Source organism: Mugil cephalus, chromosome 20, assembly GCF_022458985.1.
Source record: "Mugil cephalus isolate CIBA_MC_2020 chromosome 20, CIBA_Mcephalus_1.1, whole genome shotgun sequence".
Classification (NCBI taxonomy): Eukaryota; Metazoa; Chordata; class Actinopteri; order Mugiliformes; family Mugilidae; genus Mugil; species Mugil cephalus.
In genome coordinates, this window is record NC_061789.1 from 2,178,074 (window position 1) to 2,196,052 (window position 17,979).

Below are 17,979 nucleotides of genomic sequence, written 5' to 3' on the forward strand. Positions count from 1 at the left end.
CCCTCACAACACTAATGATTTCAGCTGTGTTTACTGTCATAGTCCAGGCAGAAATAATGTTTAGATTTAGATCATATAATCCGTTTCTTGATCTTCCACCAATGATTAAAAAATGAAATATAAAGTTGTCATATTCTGTTGATGTGAGTGTGAATGTCTTCATTTTACTTCCATCCTTCATTAATAATGTGTCTTCATCCTCCCAGTCTCCTAGAAAGACTTGATATGAAGCTGTCAGCTGTAGCAGAAGAGGAGGAGCTCCCATCAGATCTCATTTGAGCTCTTCTTCTGGATCCTGTGAGTCTCACTGGGGCAGAGACTCACACTGATTCCTCTTAATAAACCATAAACTAGATGACTGCAACATGATGGAGTCCCAATGGCTGCCCAGCTTCAAACCAGAAGACTCTGCTGTGTATAAACACAAACACTGTTTAATGGAAGCAGAGAGGCTTCACACAACATCTGATGAATTTGGATAACCCCATCTACAGAGAGTATGACAACACCTCTAAACAAACACACACACTATGAAACTAAACACTGTTAATCCACACCTGATGAATTCCAGTTTTTTTAAGGTCTTCTATCAACATGTGTTTTAACAGGAAGAATTCATCACGCTCCTATAATTATTTCTAATAAGCTTCTGTTAGATGATGAATAGAATTTGTCACTCTGTGTGTTCATTGATCCAATAATGATGAAGAGGCAAGTAGAAATTTGCAAGAGGATGAGGAGTTGATGCAAACTCTGACCTCTTCCATCTTTACATATGTGTTGCAGAGTTTAAGACTAAATCACTGACATAGACTCTGTAGACTGGACTGAGACAAACAGCTTTCACAATGATCACTACTGACTTTGTGCTTGTTTTTTTTTTCCTGTCTGTTAACTGGGACGGTAAGAACCAAACATTTTCTTTAGAGAGATGGTGATAAAAAAGACAACGTATCTGCATGACAGTAGGTAATGAGCTGTGTGTCTGCAGGTACTGAGGGTCAAACACTGACTGAGTCTGGGCCAGTGGTTAAAAGACCTGGAGAATCCCACACACTGACCTGTACATATTCAGGGTTTAGTGGCGATCACTGGAATGCTTGGATCAGACAGGCTGCTGGAAAGGGGCCGGAGTGGGTTGCTACTATCAGCGATGCTAGTAGCAACATCGATAAAAAAATTGATCACAGAGATGATAATTGTGACTGTAACAATCACTGTACAGATCTGCTCAAATAATTCATGTCACCAAACCAAAGTGGACAATATTGAATGGAGCAGATTCAATTAGATGATTAGATAACTTCATAATCATATAATGAGAAAGATTTTTCTTCAACTGTTATTTTATTTACATTCCATTTCAGTATTGATGTTTTTAGACGCCTTATACAGCCAACATCAGCATAGATTTTGTCGTATTAAAAGAGGAATACAAAACACTTCCTCATTAGGATATCAGATATGTTCCTCATTGCTGTAGAGATAGTCAGCTTCATATGTTTCATGTTCTCTTTTTAAACCTGCAGAGGGAGGTCTATGCAAACTATTCCTCTCTTATTAACACACCATCAGAAACTCTCATTCAGTCTGTGGCAGAACACTGAGACACATCTGAAACAGCAATCTGAGAGAATTATAGGACAGTTTTCATCACAGGATGGAAAATACAGTAGCCTGGAGTTTAATATTAGTAGTTACTCTTCATGGTGAGAAAAACTATTGTGATTTCATTCTTTCTTTTGATGGAAACTGATCATGAAGTTATTTTGTTTCTTTGTTTTTATTCTAGGGGTTTGTAGTGAGAGAATGGACCAGCCTCCCTCTGAGGTCAAGACACCTGGAGAGACAGTGAAGATGTCATGTGTCATATCTGGGTTTGACATGACGAGCTATTACATTAGCTGGATACGACAGAAACCAGGGAAAGCTCTGGAGTGGATTGGGAGGATGAATGCAGGTTCAAACTCTGCTATCTATGGCAGTTCTTTCCAAAGTCGTTTCATCATGACTGAAGATGTGTCCAGCAGCACTCAGTACCTCGAGGTCCAGAGACTGACAGTAGAAGATTCTGCTGTTTACTTCTGTGCTCGAGAGACACAGTGACTGAAGACAGTGGAGCAGCTGCACAAAAACCTCCACAGACAACATATAACAATGGGACTCAGAGACAGATGGTTTTTCTCTCTACCTACAAAACATGGTGAATGAAGTCTGATGCATTATGAGAAAATTTTACATATATGATTACAAAAAAAATATTTCACTATGATCAAGGTTAAATGTCATATTCCTCCTCCTTCCCTCAGTCTCAAACAGATAAATAGATAAAATACGCTCTGTAATAGCAGCTCCAGCCCTTATTTTGCAGAAAAGCCTCTGCTGACTGAATGATAAGTTCACACAGTTTCACACAACAGTATACATAGGTGCAAATAGAGACCACGAGATGGTAGTCCAAGCCTGTTCATCAGCTTCTAAAATCATTGAGCTTCCAGAGAAGACTGTCTGATGTGTCATTTGGTCGTTATCACCTGCTTCAAGATTCAAGATTCAAGATAACTTTATTGATCCCCACAGGGAAATAGTTTTGTCCAAGAGTCTCAGGATAACAAAGAACATAGATGAACCAGACCAAAAAATAAAATAATCTTACAAAATAGAAAAAGAATAAGATAGTAAGTAATAATTACAAAAGAAATATGCAGTCCAGTCTACAGTCCTATTTACCTGGAATATGCAGCATTCACATACAGCCAAGCCATTAACCGTTAGCCTGCTAACAGTTACGGGGGATGAATGACCTCTGCTCCGTCCGAGCCAGCACAGTATACAGCACTCTCAACAACAGACTTGTGGAACATGTAGAGCACTTCACTACACACATCAACCGATTTTAGCTTGCGCAGAAAGTGTAGCCGGCTCTGTTCTTTGATTAGTCCAGTTTGTCATTGAGTTGGACACCGAGGTACCTGTAAGTCCCAACCACCTCAATGTCAACCTCATCAATGTTGACTGGCAGGGGACTGGACTTCAACCTGCGAACCTGCTTCAGTTTGTCGGATATCGAAGACACTGCAGGGAAATGAAATGATGAAAGAGGTAAAACACATGAATGAGCTCCTCTGATGGAAACTCATTACAGTCTGCAAAGATCTGCAGGGCCAGTTGAGCGGAGCTTAATGTAGTGCAAAGGGTAGGTAGGTAGGTAGGTAGGTAGGTAGGTAGGTAGGTAGGTAGGTAGATAGATAGATAGATAGATAGATAGATAGATAGATAGATAGATAGATAGATAGATAGATAGATAGATAGATAGATAGATAGATAGATAGATAGATAGATAGATAGATAGATAGATAGATAGATAGATAGATAGATAGAACTTCTTGTTATATATAATATTTGATGTGTATAAACAATTTTTACATCTATTATCAAGAATAATTGGAAGTGGAGTTTTAAATTTTTCACGACAGATGACAGTTGAAGTTTCCTCCCTCTCCTCTCCAGGAAACTGTGTGTGGTTTTTGTATGAGGGTTTTTCACAGTGTATTACTACGGTGGCACTGAGATACACACCCATACAAAAACCTAAAAGCACAAAACTTCTCTATCATCTGTAATTTTTATTTAGAAATGAGGAAGAAAAGGTTTCTTGCTGGAGAATCAGGTAACTGATATGTTTAGATTATTTAAATGAGCTGGTTTTATATTTAAAAGTTAATTTATTAACAGTTTCGTGATAAAGTCTGTGTACAAATTGAAATGTTATCTGCCTGTAAATCTTAGATTAGACAAATGATAAAAAATCTGAACAAAACTTAACCTTACAGAGTGACACCACAGTATCACACTGAGCATGATTTATGTTGATATTCAAACATTTCTCAGGGTTTTTACTTGTTTTTCCAGGTGCTTTTGTTCAGCCAGTGAATGGGGACGTAGCACTGTGATGCTTTTGACTACTGGGGTAAAGGAACAACGGTCACAGTATCTTCAGGTAAGTCACATTTAAACTTAATATCTGCAGAGACTTCTTTAGATTTTATTTTAAATTGTGTTTATTTAGTTCAGTTCAGTTCATATGTTCTTTAAATTTAAACTGACAGAGCAGATGAAGCAGAGCTGACCAGATGTTTTTAATGCGGCAGTTTCTTTAAAATAATTAGAAAATATTCTTCTAAATTATTATCAACTAATTCAGGACGGTGTTTGATGTAATATTAATGTTAATGTTACCGACCTGAAGATGAAAATCTACATGCTTGTGTATATTTTTGCATTACATCTGGTATTTCTACCGTATAAATGACATAAATAGGGGTCATAACTACAGTACAATGTAACAGTGTAAACTGTCGCAGTAAAACTAAAATTAGAAATAAAATGTGGTGTGGTATATTTCCTTTAGAGGAAGTTAAAGAAACGGTACGTGTTTCACTGAAACAACTCGACCTTGACTAAAAAAATAGAAAGAGAGGGAGAAAAAAGAAAGAAGAAATAATTCAAATCATCATATGCACAAAATTGCATTATTAAGTTGTAATCAATCATTAATTAATAATGAATTAAATTATTTAATGACCTGATGTGTAGCTTTACAATATAATATTTTTTTTTTATATTGTAACTGTATTTCTCCCTAAAAAAAAATTTAAAAAATAAAATAATGGCAATGGAAATGATCATGTTTAACTTATTTGTGTTTTTACCAGATGCAAAGATAAAATAACAGAAAAAATAAACTTATAAAAGTTATATCCTCTAAATCATGACTGAGATGTGTAAGAAAACAGCTCAACCTTGACTGAACACCAAAAACAAGGGAAAAGAAAGATAATTCAAATCATCATATGCACAAATTTGCGGTGACAGTTAAATTATTTGTAATTAATTTTATTATCTAATAACATAATCTGCAGTGTGCACCAAGACCTTTTCAGGTATTTATGGTTGTAATTGTATTGCATAATTTAAAAATAAACTATAATAATGATAATAGTCTCTGATAATAATCTCTCTTTTTTAACTTATTTGTATTTTCACCAGAAACAAATATAAAATAAAACTGCTTAATGATGATTAAATCATATCTTTTAAACTGTGGTTGATATAAGATAAGAAAACAACTCAACCTTGACTAAAAGACAAACATAAGCGAAAAGAAAGAAAATTAAAATCATTATATGCACAAATTTACAGTGACGGTTAAATTATTTGTTATTAATCGTATTATCTAATGACATGTTGTGTAATGTGCCACAATACACATGATGTTTTTTGTGTAGGTTTACATGGATTTAATTGAATTGTAAAAATGATTAAAAAAGGAAGTATATTTGTAAATGTTTTTAACTCATGTCTTTCCAACTTTGGAATTGTTTTCAAAATTGTTTTGTAACTGCAAAAAAAAAATGAGCTTTCATGATCTTGAATTTCAAACTATTTAAATTGTGAGGAAACTGAAAATTGTAGAGCTTTGATGAGCATGTATTTCAGTTATTTGCAATCAGATTGTGAAGGTTGCTTTCTAAAATTACACTTTTCTGTAGATATATAGTTAGAAACATTTAAACTTCGAATGTTGTCTTATTTCACAGGAACAACTTCCCCACCGACTGTGTTCCCTCTGCATCAGTGTGATTCTGGGGCTGGAAATCAGGTCACTCTTGGTTGTCTCGCTCATGGCTTCAACCCAGGGAGTCTTACTTTCACGTGGACCAACGACAAAGGGACCAGTCAGGATTCTCAACAATATATTTTATCAGATAACAACACATATACAGGAGTCAGTGTGATCAGTGTATCCAGATCTGAGTGGGATTCTTCCGCTTTTGAATGTTCTGTGACTCATCCTGGAGGGAACAGAAGTGCACAAGTGCGCCAGTTGGAAGGTTTGTGATTTTTAAATTGACAATTTCAAACATTTTTCTTTTTGTTATCTCTTAGTCTCAGGTAACTGGAAATTAATATTGACTGTAGATGTTATCAATTATTAAACATGAAATGACAAAATTATGACTTTATATATTTAAAACTGAAGCCTGTCCATGTCTAGACAATATTAGAATGTATTGATTAAAAATTTGGCACTAATATTTGCTTTCATTTTTAAATGTTTTTTTTTTTTCATTGCTTTTCTTCATTTAACACCCATTATAGTAACTCCAAACCCTTAAAGTCCCGCAAAAATATTCTGCTACATTTTGTTTGTTGTTGACTTCAACTCAATCATGAATCTCCTTGACTATTTTTCAGGTGGAACAAAGTTAGATGTGACAGTTCACATCCTTCCAAAAGAGTACATTGGAAATGACAAGTCAGCTGAGGTCACTCTGATGTGTCTGGTCTACAGTCCTGTGCAGCAGCGATACCACATCACCTGGAATGAAGATGGTGGAGTCTTCACTGATGGCATCAACTTCCCTCCTCAGAAGACCACCAATGGCTACTTAGCTACAAGTCTTTACAGCCCCACCAGGGAAAAGTGGGAAGCGAGCAAGATATTCCACTGCAACGTCAGGTCTCGTGGTGGCAATCAGTTTTCGAAACCTCAAGGAGTGTCTAAGGCCACGGGTAACTCATGTGAATGTGAAGCAAAGTAACTTTAAATGCTATATTTTGTGCTGATGTGTCAACCAGTCTCTGTGTCATGAAAACTCTGTTCACTCTGTGATGTCCTCTTTCACTGTGACAAATATTGAGTTTTCTTTGTCGTCGTGTTGTGGTGTGTATCAGATCTGTCTTTGTCACATTGTCCAGCAGCTTGCTGAGTGTGCTGATTGTTTCAAATAAATGTTGCATTGAGAAACGTTGGTTACGTGTGTATGTGAATGACAACACCTTAAAACGAGCACAAACACTCACTTTGTATGAACAGTTTTCAGAAGAGCCTTGCTTTACCAGTCTGTAGTTCATTGAGAGACAATGAGTGTGTTGCCATAATAATAATAATAAAAAAATGTGCATACATGCATCTTACTCATCTAACCATCTACACTGTGCCTTCCTCTTCTTAGATTGTTCTTTAAAGTCAGAATCAGGATTTGCTGTGAACTGCACAGACGGTGTCACTGAAGAGGATGAGTTCAGCAGCCTGTGGTTCACATCCTCCTCCTTCATAGTCCTCTTCATATTCTCTCTCCTCTATAGCATCATATTCAGCCTGATCAAGGTAAACATACAGAACATTTCAGAGTTTCAGCTTTTTAAAGGAATAAATATGGGTTTTATTTTGTCTTGTTTTCATCTTCATAGACAAGAATAGAAACTCTCAACAGTGGCCAGAGATACACAGTGAATATGTTGGGAATGATTGTGATGACTTGTGTTTTATCATTAATCATGAAGTTCCAACTATTTTTCATACACAGTCCCTTATTGACACAGGCTTAAAGGTAGCTGGTCAAATAAACCTCTTCATAAATAAAATGTAAAAGCTTTAGACTGCCTCAAGTCTGGGACCCATGAACATCCTGGTGGGATGGGTCAAAGATACATCCAGAGAACATGTTGTGTCATTGTCCCTCTGTTCTGTGAATCTTCATCCACCATCTCTGCTTCATCTGGAAGAATCAGAGCAGACAGTATATCTCCATACACTTCAGAATTCTTCTGACACATCATTAATAAATTCTACTGACCCAGTCCAACTCAAAGATATGCATGTTCATGGACCGTGTGCAGTTCCAGAATTGCTCTGGTTTTTCAGGTGATTTTTGGTGTGACATCCTTCAGATGGGATCTAAGAGGTTCATGAATAGTTTGCACATCGTGGGTTGCAAACCTTCCCCACACTTTTTCTTCCTGAATGTGTTTCCAGAATTGGTCTGACTTGGGAGTCTTAACTGATTCATGAATTCTTGGTATGAATGTTTTCCACCTTGAGACGGGCCCTCTGGATTTGCTCTCATAAAGTCTCTGCTGTAGACTTTGAGAATGTTAAAGAGCTGTAATACACCTCCCTCAAGCACACCAGTGTGTTAACCACAGTGCTGATTTTATCCAATGATAAGTAAATATGATACATATAAATCTTAATAGTTTGATGTTTTCTTTGTTTTCAGGTCAAGAAACACTAAAAGATGGATTGGAAGCATCTATCTATCTATCTATCTATCTATCTATCTATCTATCTATCTATCTATCTATCTATCTATCTATCTATCTATCTATCTATCTATCTATCTATCTATCTATCTATCTAAATATGCTTTCCTGTGTGCTGTATTTAATAACGTACTTACTGTAGACAGCAGGTTTGTAAATTGTAAGACAAAATAATTTAAAAATGAAAAAATGAAGAAAAAAAACTTCAATGTCACTGAATGTGTTGTGTCTGTAGTGTTAAAATGTCAACAGAAATAATAAAAAAAAAATAACTTTTACTGTACTAGAGATTGTTCACCTTTAGCTTGACAATAAATGCTTCTCTTTAAACATTTGGTAATTAGTTTTTTGTTTTTTGTTTTGTTTTGTTGAAGGATTTTTTAGTGATCAGTGTGAGAAACATAAAAAGCCTCTGAGTATTTTCTTCTGTTGTTGCAGTCTCAACACAGGGCTCTAAGAACATCTAAAATAACAGCATGTGAAGGCAACGTACTGTGAACTTCTGTTATCAGTTAATGTCTGCAGGGTTTCAGTTTCCTGCTCTGTCTAAATTTTCATCCTTAGAGGGACGCGTTCCCGCTCTTTCTGCCCCTCTGGGACCACACCTGCAGCACTGAAACTTTGTGGAAACCACCAAACCTGCAAATAGATTTCCTCAAAACAACAAACACATCTGTCTCCACGCTACATATTTGCATATCTGCATGTATCCAAGCATGAAATTACCCAAATACTTGCAGCAGAAAGATGTTCACATCAGGAAAAGGTCAGGATTAATGTGAACTTAAATTATCAAACCATGAAAGGACTTAATTTTTCGTTCATAGGACTTTACTCTTTTGGACAGAGGTTTCAGACGTGGAACCCACTGTATATATAAAATATATGAAAATATATAAATAAATTCCAAATACTTATACAGATGGATTTATAAGATACAACTTTATTGATCCATAACAGGAATGTAGTTTTTACAGTAGGGCAAGACTGTGCCAAAGTTGCATAGGCAACTACAGTGGCAAAAAAACAACCAAAGTTAAGTAAGTAGATTGTGCAAATGTAATAAAATATTGAGGTGGTGGGTGGTGTTTGCTAAAATATTTAGTGTCAGAATATTCATTGACATTAAACTAGGCAAGATACTGAGAAAAATGAGAAATAAAACAAAAATGTCAGAAGACAAATACAATCTGTTATTTATTTATTTATTTTTATTTGTGTTTCTGCAACTGAGCTACTGTGATCAAGCAATTTTCCTTGTGGATGAATAAATTCTGTCTAAGTCTAAGAAGTATAACATCAAAACACCCAGTTCAAGTTCACATACCTCAAAACCACGGAATTTCTGGCCTGTCCTGGTATGTTTACTGTCCCTTGTATTAAATGCCAGCTTGATGAACTAAAGACTCACTTAGCTTCACATTCCAGCTGAGAGAAGCTGGGTGAAGTAGAAAACCTGAGTAAATGTTGCCGTCTGGTGGGGAAGTCTGTGCCAGCTGGGTTTTCTCTATACATATATCCACAATAGATATCTGTATGGTTTACATTTAAAGCATAAGTAATGCACATTTTATAGCATTTTATATCAAATATGCAAATATTAAAATAATAATTGTTCCCGTAATTTTATATTTACATTTATTTGTACCCCCTTTTAGTGACCAAAGCAAAGTTTAATACTAAATTAATATTTTATTTTTCATAAAATATGAATGCGGTTGTAAAGAATTATATTTAAACATGACTTATAAATGAGATTTCCACAATCAAGAATATTTTAAAGCACTGATGTGAAAAAAATAAAAAATAAAAAAATTAAAAAGGTTTGTGGATGCTCAGAATGACTGTATAAATGCAGATTATTTGTCCAGTCACCTTTTAAGTCAGTTTTAGGATAAACCTATGACAATGTACCTGAGGATGATGTGGGATGTAGATCCATAAGCTGAGACAAAATAAATGTACAACTGACTTCTTATAGAGACAATTAATTAACTCTGTTAAAACAGTAGAGGGCGCTCTAGAGGCGGAGAGCTGGAATTTCCTTGAGTCAAGGCCTCTGACAAGCAGCAGTCACTCATTTCAGCACTGGACAGCTCTTTATGGAGTCAATGTAGGCCTTGAAAGCAACTGATCACAATTTATTTATTCAGATCAAATCTCTGTTGCCATCTAGTCTAATCATCACCAACATGTAATACTACTACTACTACTACTACTAATAATAATAATAATAATAATATGTATAATTTATAATTCTTGTAATTTATACGTTTAGTTAGTACACTGTTCACATTTACTTTGCTTTACTTTGACATTAATTTTATAATGTATTTTTAATTCATATAAGTAAAATAAATGCATACATCCAGTATTCTTAATAGTAATACATGGTAATAGTCATAGTTTTAATAAAATGCTAAAACGAGCAGCTAATAACTGACATTAAACATCTTTGGAAACAAATCAAGAGAAAATAATGTGTGAAAGCATTTTTGATGTAAACACTGTCAAGCTGTAAACATGGGTTGGTGAGTATATAATCTGCTAATTTTAATAATATGTGTGAAATTGCTAAAATGTCCGATTTATTGATTCTAATATTTTCTCAGAAAGATTAATAAAAGTTTAGAGCAAAAATAAGTCCATTATTATGAAATATATTTTAGTCACTCTTCAGATGAACACACCAACACTGATGCTTCATATGTTTGACTGGATGCAAACTCAGTGACGTTTCTACTCAGATATAAAAACTTCACATCAGACTGTGGAGGAAACAGAACATCAGACTCAACATGTTTCCTGTAGCTCTGCTGCTGCTGTTGGCAGCTGGATCCTGTGAGTCTCTCTGGGTTTGTCTCAGTCAACAGTTGTTCTCCTTCAGTGTCACTTAATAGATTGTAACAACACATTTTCTTCTTTTAACAGGTGTGAAGTGTGAAACGTTGACACAGCCAGCCTCTGTGACTGTGCAGTCAGGTCAACGTCTGACCATCACCTGTCAGGTCTCTTATTCTCTTGGCACCTGGAGGACAAATTGGATCAGACAACCTGCAGGAAAAGGACTGGAGTGGATTGGAAATGCTCATGTTGGACATGCCACTTTCTACAAAGATTCACTGAAGAACAAGTTCAGCATTTCTGCGGACTCCTCCAGCAACATACTGACTCTAAATGGACAGAATGTGCAGCCTGAAGACTCTGCTGTGTATTACTTTGCCAGAGACTCACAATAACACAAACCACCAGGAGACCTGAACAAAAACCTCTCAGTGCCTGAACACTTGGAACATGAAGCCACCAGAGGAGGAGCCCTCACACCACTAATGATTTCACTTCAGGCCACTAAAAGAAACAGACCCTTCATAAAGTGTTTGAAAAACAGAAAACAAGATATTAAAAACAAATACTCTATAATTACACTATAATTCTTACCAGAAACAGAATCTATCTTAAATCCATTATTAGAACATAAAATAATGACTAATATCTGTGTCTATGATGATGAATTAACTTGTCTCTCAGTTTAGTGACAAACTGTGTTGAAGTAAAATGGAACAATTAAACTGTTTGTACTGAATACATTACAATCATTGATGAGTAAACATGTAAATATCCAAATGTAGAATAATGATATACATACTTGAATTTTCAGAGATGTGTGAAATATGGTGTGTTTCTCTTTGAGGAGGAGGAGTCAATGCAAAACTGATATCTGTGATGTGTTAATATGTGCTGCAGAGCAAAGGTCAGCTCAGTCTAACATACACACTGCAGACTGGACAAAGACAAGAGACTTTTACAATGATCACACCTGTTATTTTCTTCATCATGTTTTGTACCTTGGATGGTAAGGACTTGAAAATGTGTTGGACAAACAATCTGATGTGAAGACAATGTGACTGAACTAATGAGCTGTTTCCATTTGTCCAGGTACTGAGGGTCAAACACTGACTGAGTCTGAACCAGTGGTTAAAAGACCTGGAGAATCCCACAGACTGACATGTACATATTCAGGGTTTGATGGGGATTATACTAATGCTTGGATCAGACAGGCTGCTGGAAAAGTAATGGAGTGGATTGCTCTTATCAACGCTAACAGTGATACCATCTGGTACTCTCAGTCATTTCAAGGCCGGTTCACCATCTCCAGAGACAACAGCAGAAAGCAGGTGTTTCTGCAGATAAACAGTCTGACGACTGAAGATTCTGCTGTTTATTATTGTGCTCGATACTTCTACTCACAGTGACTGAAGTTGGATGAGCAGCTGAACAAAAACCCAACACATTAAATGAAGCACATTTTTTTCTTTTGCATTTGTTTCATTCAGATAAATAAATTTTGATTTCAGTAATAAACCAAATCTCTTCCTGCTTGCATAAGTAAAGAGACAATTACACATTAAAATAAATCCACAAGAAATTGTACAAATACTCTTATTGTACAATCTTATATACAGACAAAATTTAATCATAAATAATAAACTAAGATTAAAACTCTTAAAATTAATAATCTTTTTATTTTCTTTTACACATTTAAATGTTTAGGTCTCTGAGGTCACTAATACATGAACAATTATCGACATTCAAGTGTGACAGTGTGTTAGTAGATGAGCCCCTCCCTCCTCATTATATCCTGATGCAAATGTTGAGTGTGTGTAGTGTACTTGTGTCCTGCTGACTGCTCTTGTTCTTTGTGTGGAGCATCAGAGGTCACATCTCCAGCCTCGGGATGATGAACATATTCATTCTTCTGCTGCTTGCTCTCTCTCTGCCCTGTGAGTTCTCCTGCTTCCTTCTGGTTCATCTTTGACTGATGGTCAGTCAGTGATAGAGAACTTCCCAGATGACTGTCTGACTTTCTTCTGTGTTTCCTCTCTCCTTTCATCTCATCAGGTTGTGCAGGTCAGAGCATGGAGTCCATTCCTTCCAGTTCAGTAGTGAAAAGGCCTGGGGAGACTCTCAGTCTGTCCTGTAGGGGATCTGGCTTCACATTTAGCTGTTGTTATATGCACTGGATTAGACAACCTGCAGGAAAAGCTCTGGAATGGATTGGAAGAGGCTCATCTAATCCCAACAACAACATATATGTGAGCAGTTTGAGAGGACGTATTGAAATCACTAAAGACAACAGCAACAGCATGACACATCTGAGACTGTCCAACCTGAAGCCAGAGGACTCTGCTGTGTATTACTGTGCCAAAGACTCACAGTGGTTAAAGTGAGCAGAGAGGCTGTACAAAAACATCCAACTATTTATTTTCTCCGGAACCCCCAGGGGGCAGTAGAAGACCTAAAATATGAACAGCAACAACAGGCAACTGCTGTTTCTGCAGATGGACAGTCTGAAGATTGAAGATTCTGTAGTTTATTATTGTGCTTGACAGTCACAGTGACTTTAGTTGGTTAAGCAGTTGTACTAAACCCACTGATCATTCCTCATAACTTAATGATACCATGATGTAACACTGCCAAGTAGTCTTAACTTAGTCAATCAGAAGATATAAGCACGGTCAAGGAGGACAGGCAGAACATGGACAGTTAAAAAAAAACATGTACACACCCACACACACACACACATATATATATATATTCCTATATTGGCAGAATAGCCATCTTTAAGTGCATAAAATGAAAACTTCCGTAGTAACTGAATTCTTTGTATTGTGAAACTTTGAAACTTTATTGTGAAACTTTGTATCAACTTAAAATATAGCAGTAATCCTCAACCGAACAGTAAAACAATGCACAGTAACGCTGCATAAAGTGACAAAGACTGCTAACCCCAAAATAGTCCAAAAATAAGGAAAGAGAGCAAAAAGTCCAAAAAGTCAGGATTGTTTTTTCTGGATACAAAATGAAGCTCCTGCCGACATCACACCCTCCATGCATGTAAGCTTGCGTCCTACTCCACGATACACGGTCTCGACTCTGACTTCGTCCGCATCAGTGTATGGAATGAAACGGCACTGATAAAAAACTAGGGCGTTGCCCAGCGCTCATGTGCGCACCCTACTGGTGGAAATAAGGAGCTACTTCGGAACTCCAGTACACTGTATAACTCTGAAAAATGGAGTTATAGGTTTGGATTCTTGAGATCACTTAGGGGAGTTGTGCATGGGAAACACACACACACACACACACACACACACACACACACACACAGAGAGAGAGAGAGAGAGAGAGAGAGAGAGTTGAAATCATGGACATGTTTTGCTTCTCATGTAACTAAGTGTACGATTCTCACTCAAACTGTTCCTGAGATATAGATGAATGGGAGAAAAAAATCTCGAAACATGATTCCTTAATTAAAAGCGTTTAAGTGAAAAACATGGAAATCAAAGAAACTTGAATTTAAATCTATTATTTTGGTATTTTAATATATCTAAAATAAGCTCAACAATTGTACCATACCAGAGAACTATAATTTACAATGTGGATATAAGTGACATACTTAAATAAATAGAAATGTAAAATTAGCCCTTTACACATCTCACTGAAAATAATCCTCGGATGTGAGTGGAATAACAATGTTTGATCCCCAACTGCTTAAACACCTGAGGTGCAACTGTTCAGGAACTTTCTCATATTGTTAACCAGTCTGCGGCACATCAGCTGATGGCTGCTTGTGTTTGTAGATTCAGCATTTTATTTTCTTTGTCTTTGTCATTTGACTGTGAGGAAAAGTGTCCAGCTACAATCCACAACTTCCACCGTCAAATAGAGGTCCAGTGCCACATATCCAAAAAAGTTTGCTAATAATTTATTCTACCTTTTATTTAAGAATTTCGTCAAAGGGGTGTGAACAAAGAGGAAGAGGAGGAGTCCATGCAAACTCTAACCTCTTCCATCTTTACATATGTGTTGCAGAGTTTAAGACTAAATGACTGACATAGACACTGTAGACTGGACTGAGACAAACAACTTTCACAATGATCACTACTGACTTTGTGCTTGTTTTTCTTTTCCTGTCAGTTAACTGGGACGGTAAGAACCAAACATTTTTGTACAGAGAGATGGTGATAAAAAAGACAACGTATCTGCATGGCAGTAGGTAATGAGATGTGTGTCTGCAGGTACTGAGGGTCAAACACTGACTGAGTCTGGACCAGTGGTTAAAAGACCTGGAGAATCCCACACACTGACCTGTACATATTCAGGGTTCAGTGGAAATATTGATGCTGCTTGGGTCAGACAGGCTGCTGGAAAAGGACTGGAGTGGATTGCTTATATCAGCAGTGGCAGTAGCTACATCTACTACTCTCAGTCATTTCAAGGCCGGTTCACCACCTCACGAGACAACAGCAGAAAGCAGGTGTTTCTGCAGATGAACAGTCTGAAGACTGAAGATTCTGCTGTTTATTATTGTGCTAGAGACTCACAGTGACAAAAGTTGGTTGGGCAGCTGTACAGAAACTTGCAGTATTCATCAGGGACCGTGGCACAAAGAGAAGTAGCACATTTTAATTTCCTTTTGTAATATAAATATATATATATATTAGGCATACTCTTATGAATTCATATTTAACCGTCCTGTTACCTTCAAATTTATTAATTTATTTACCTTTTATGTCTGTATTAATTTGACTCCAACAATTTAATCTTTCAGAAAATGATAAGAATTAAAATCGTTACCTCAGTTCATGCGTCGGGTAATTTATGCTTAGTTGTTCACTAAATAATCATATTGTCCCCAAGGCCATTGACACGACATGGGTAAAGGCCATTGAAAACATATTGTTTCAATCTTATGTTTACCCAGTTGTCCCCATTAAATCACGAAAATGTGAAGCAAGAGACATCAAACATTGAGAGACATTCAAATTGACCACAAACATAATAGGAGGGTTAATGAAGCTGTAGCTCAAAAGAACCTTGAATGTGACTTTAATAAATGCAGCGATGTAGGAGGAGCTGACTGTAACCAAATCTTCACAGGGCTCCAGTTGATATCAGCTATCTACTAAATGCATCTGAGAAATGATGTGTGAAGAGTTGCACCTTTAAATGTATAAATTATATCTCTCAATGAACATATTGCTTCTTTTTTAGTTGGAGAAATTCAGAGCTGAATAAAACTCATCCTTGAAAGAGACACCATTCGTTGTGTTCCAGTCTCAGGACTGGTGATCATCGCTGCTCCTTTTACTCTGCAGGGACTGAATGGAGAGTGAATCACTGCTGGAAATTTGAAACTAAACAATGTTTAGTAAACATTGAGTGTCTTTGTCGAAGATGGTCTAAGTGACTTGAGGGAATAATGTCTGACTTGTTGAAGAATTTGTCTGAGAACAGAGCTTCTGTATGAACAGTTTGTTGAACTCAGCAGAGTATTATGAGTAGGGCTGAGGACAGATGGTTTATATTATTTCATGCTCTCATCTGCTGCACAATCAGCTTCCAGGCAGTGAGGTGGAGCAGAGCTTTGAACTACTGTATGTTCCCTTTTAAACCTGCAGAGGGAGCTCTATGCAAAGTTTTGCTCCTTTATAAACACATCATCTAGAACTCTCATGACATTTGTGACAGAGCAGTTTGGAGACTTTTATTAAATCTGACAAACATTCTGATCATAAAGAGTTAAAATATGGAAACTATACTTTCCTGGAGTTTGTTCTTAATAGTTAGTGTTCACGGTAAGAAAATCATTTCTGCTCTGAAACACTGAAGACTTTTTCTGTTAATATGACAGTGATGGATGATGATCACAAGTTCTTTGTTTCCAGGAGTTTTGAGTGAGATCAAACTGGACCAGCCTCCCTCTGAGGTTAAGAGACCTGGAGAGACAGTGAAGATGTCATGTGTCACATCTGGTTATACCATGACACAGCACAGTATTCACTGGATACGACAGAAACCAGGGAAAGCTCTGGAGTGGATTGGATTTATTAACACAGAGACAACTGCTACAGGCTATGCCAGCTCCTTTCAAAGTAGATTCAGTTTTACTCAGGATGTGTCCAGCAGCACTCAGTACCTTGACATCAAGAGTCTGTTGGTAGAAGATTCTGCTGTTTACTTCTGTGCTCGACAAAGCACGGTGACTGTCGTGCATTGAGCAGATGTACAAAAACCTCCACAGACAACAAACAGCAATGTCACTCAGAGACAGCTGGGTTTTATCTCCACCTACAAAACAAGTTTAATGAAGTTTGCTGTATTATTTACTGTTAACATATGAAGAAATGTCAATACTATCGAGGTCAAATGAATATGAATTGCTAGGTAAATTTGGTTTACATAAAAAAATGAACATCACAAAAAGTTCAACCACATAAAATTCAACATCACAAAACATTCAACCTCATAATATTCAATATAAAATAAATAAATAACTTCAAAGCTCCAACCTCCAAATTTCAATCACAAACCTTCAACCTCCAACTTTCAACCTTTGAAAGAGCTGGACTTAACTTCCAGGTGACCAGGAAGAAGCAATCGATCCTTGTCTCTATTCATTCAACTTCTAGCCAATCAGGTTAAGCTCCATATACCAATACATATATAAACCAATATATACATATTAATTCTATCCAATTCTATATTAATTCTATCATGTATTTATTTAGTGAATGAAATTAAAAATAAATACATGTGAATGAATGTAAATGTATTCTTGATAATTATATATAATAATAGTTGGTTTTAATAATAAATGTGAAAAGCTGCAGGTGATCACTGACATTAAACATCTATGGGGAAAAAATCAAGAGACAATAATGTCTGAAAGCATTTTTGATGTAAAGTTTTGATGTTTGACTGGATGCAAACTCAGTGACGTCGTCTCTACTCAGATATAAAAACTTCAAATCAGACTGTGGAGGAAACAGAACATCAGACTCAACATGTTTCCTGTAGCTCTGCTGC

The 17,979-nt window shown here is 36.4% G+C and overlaps 1 protein-coding gene and 1 gene segment (V, D, J or C); both read left to right on the plus strand.

Annotated features, from left to right (window-relative positions):
* The window catches only part of LOC124997821, a 284,917-nt gene that overhangs the window by 228,275 nt on the left and 38,663 nt on the right, over positions 1-17,979 (plus strand). The window lies entirely within an intron of this gene.
* LOC124998203 lies at positions 5,522-8,307 on the plus strand. The segment is given in 4 exon segments: positions 5,522-5,894; positions 6,259-6,576; positions 7,020-7,174; positions 8,067-8,307. Coding segments are annotated over 4 exon segments (801 nt in total).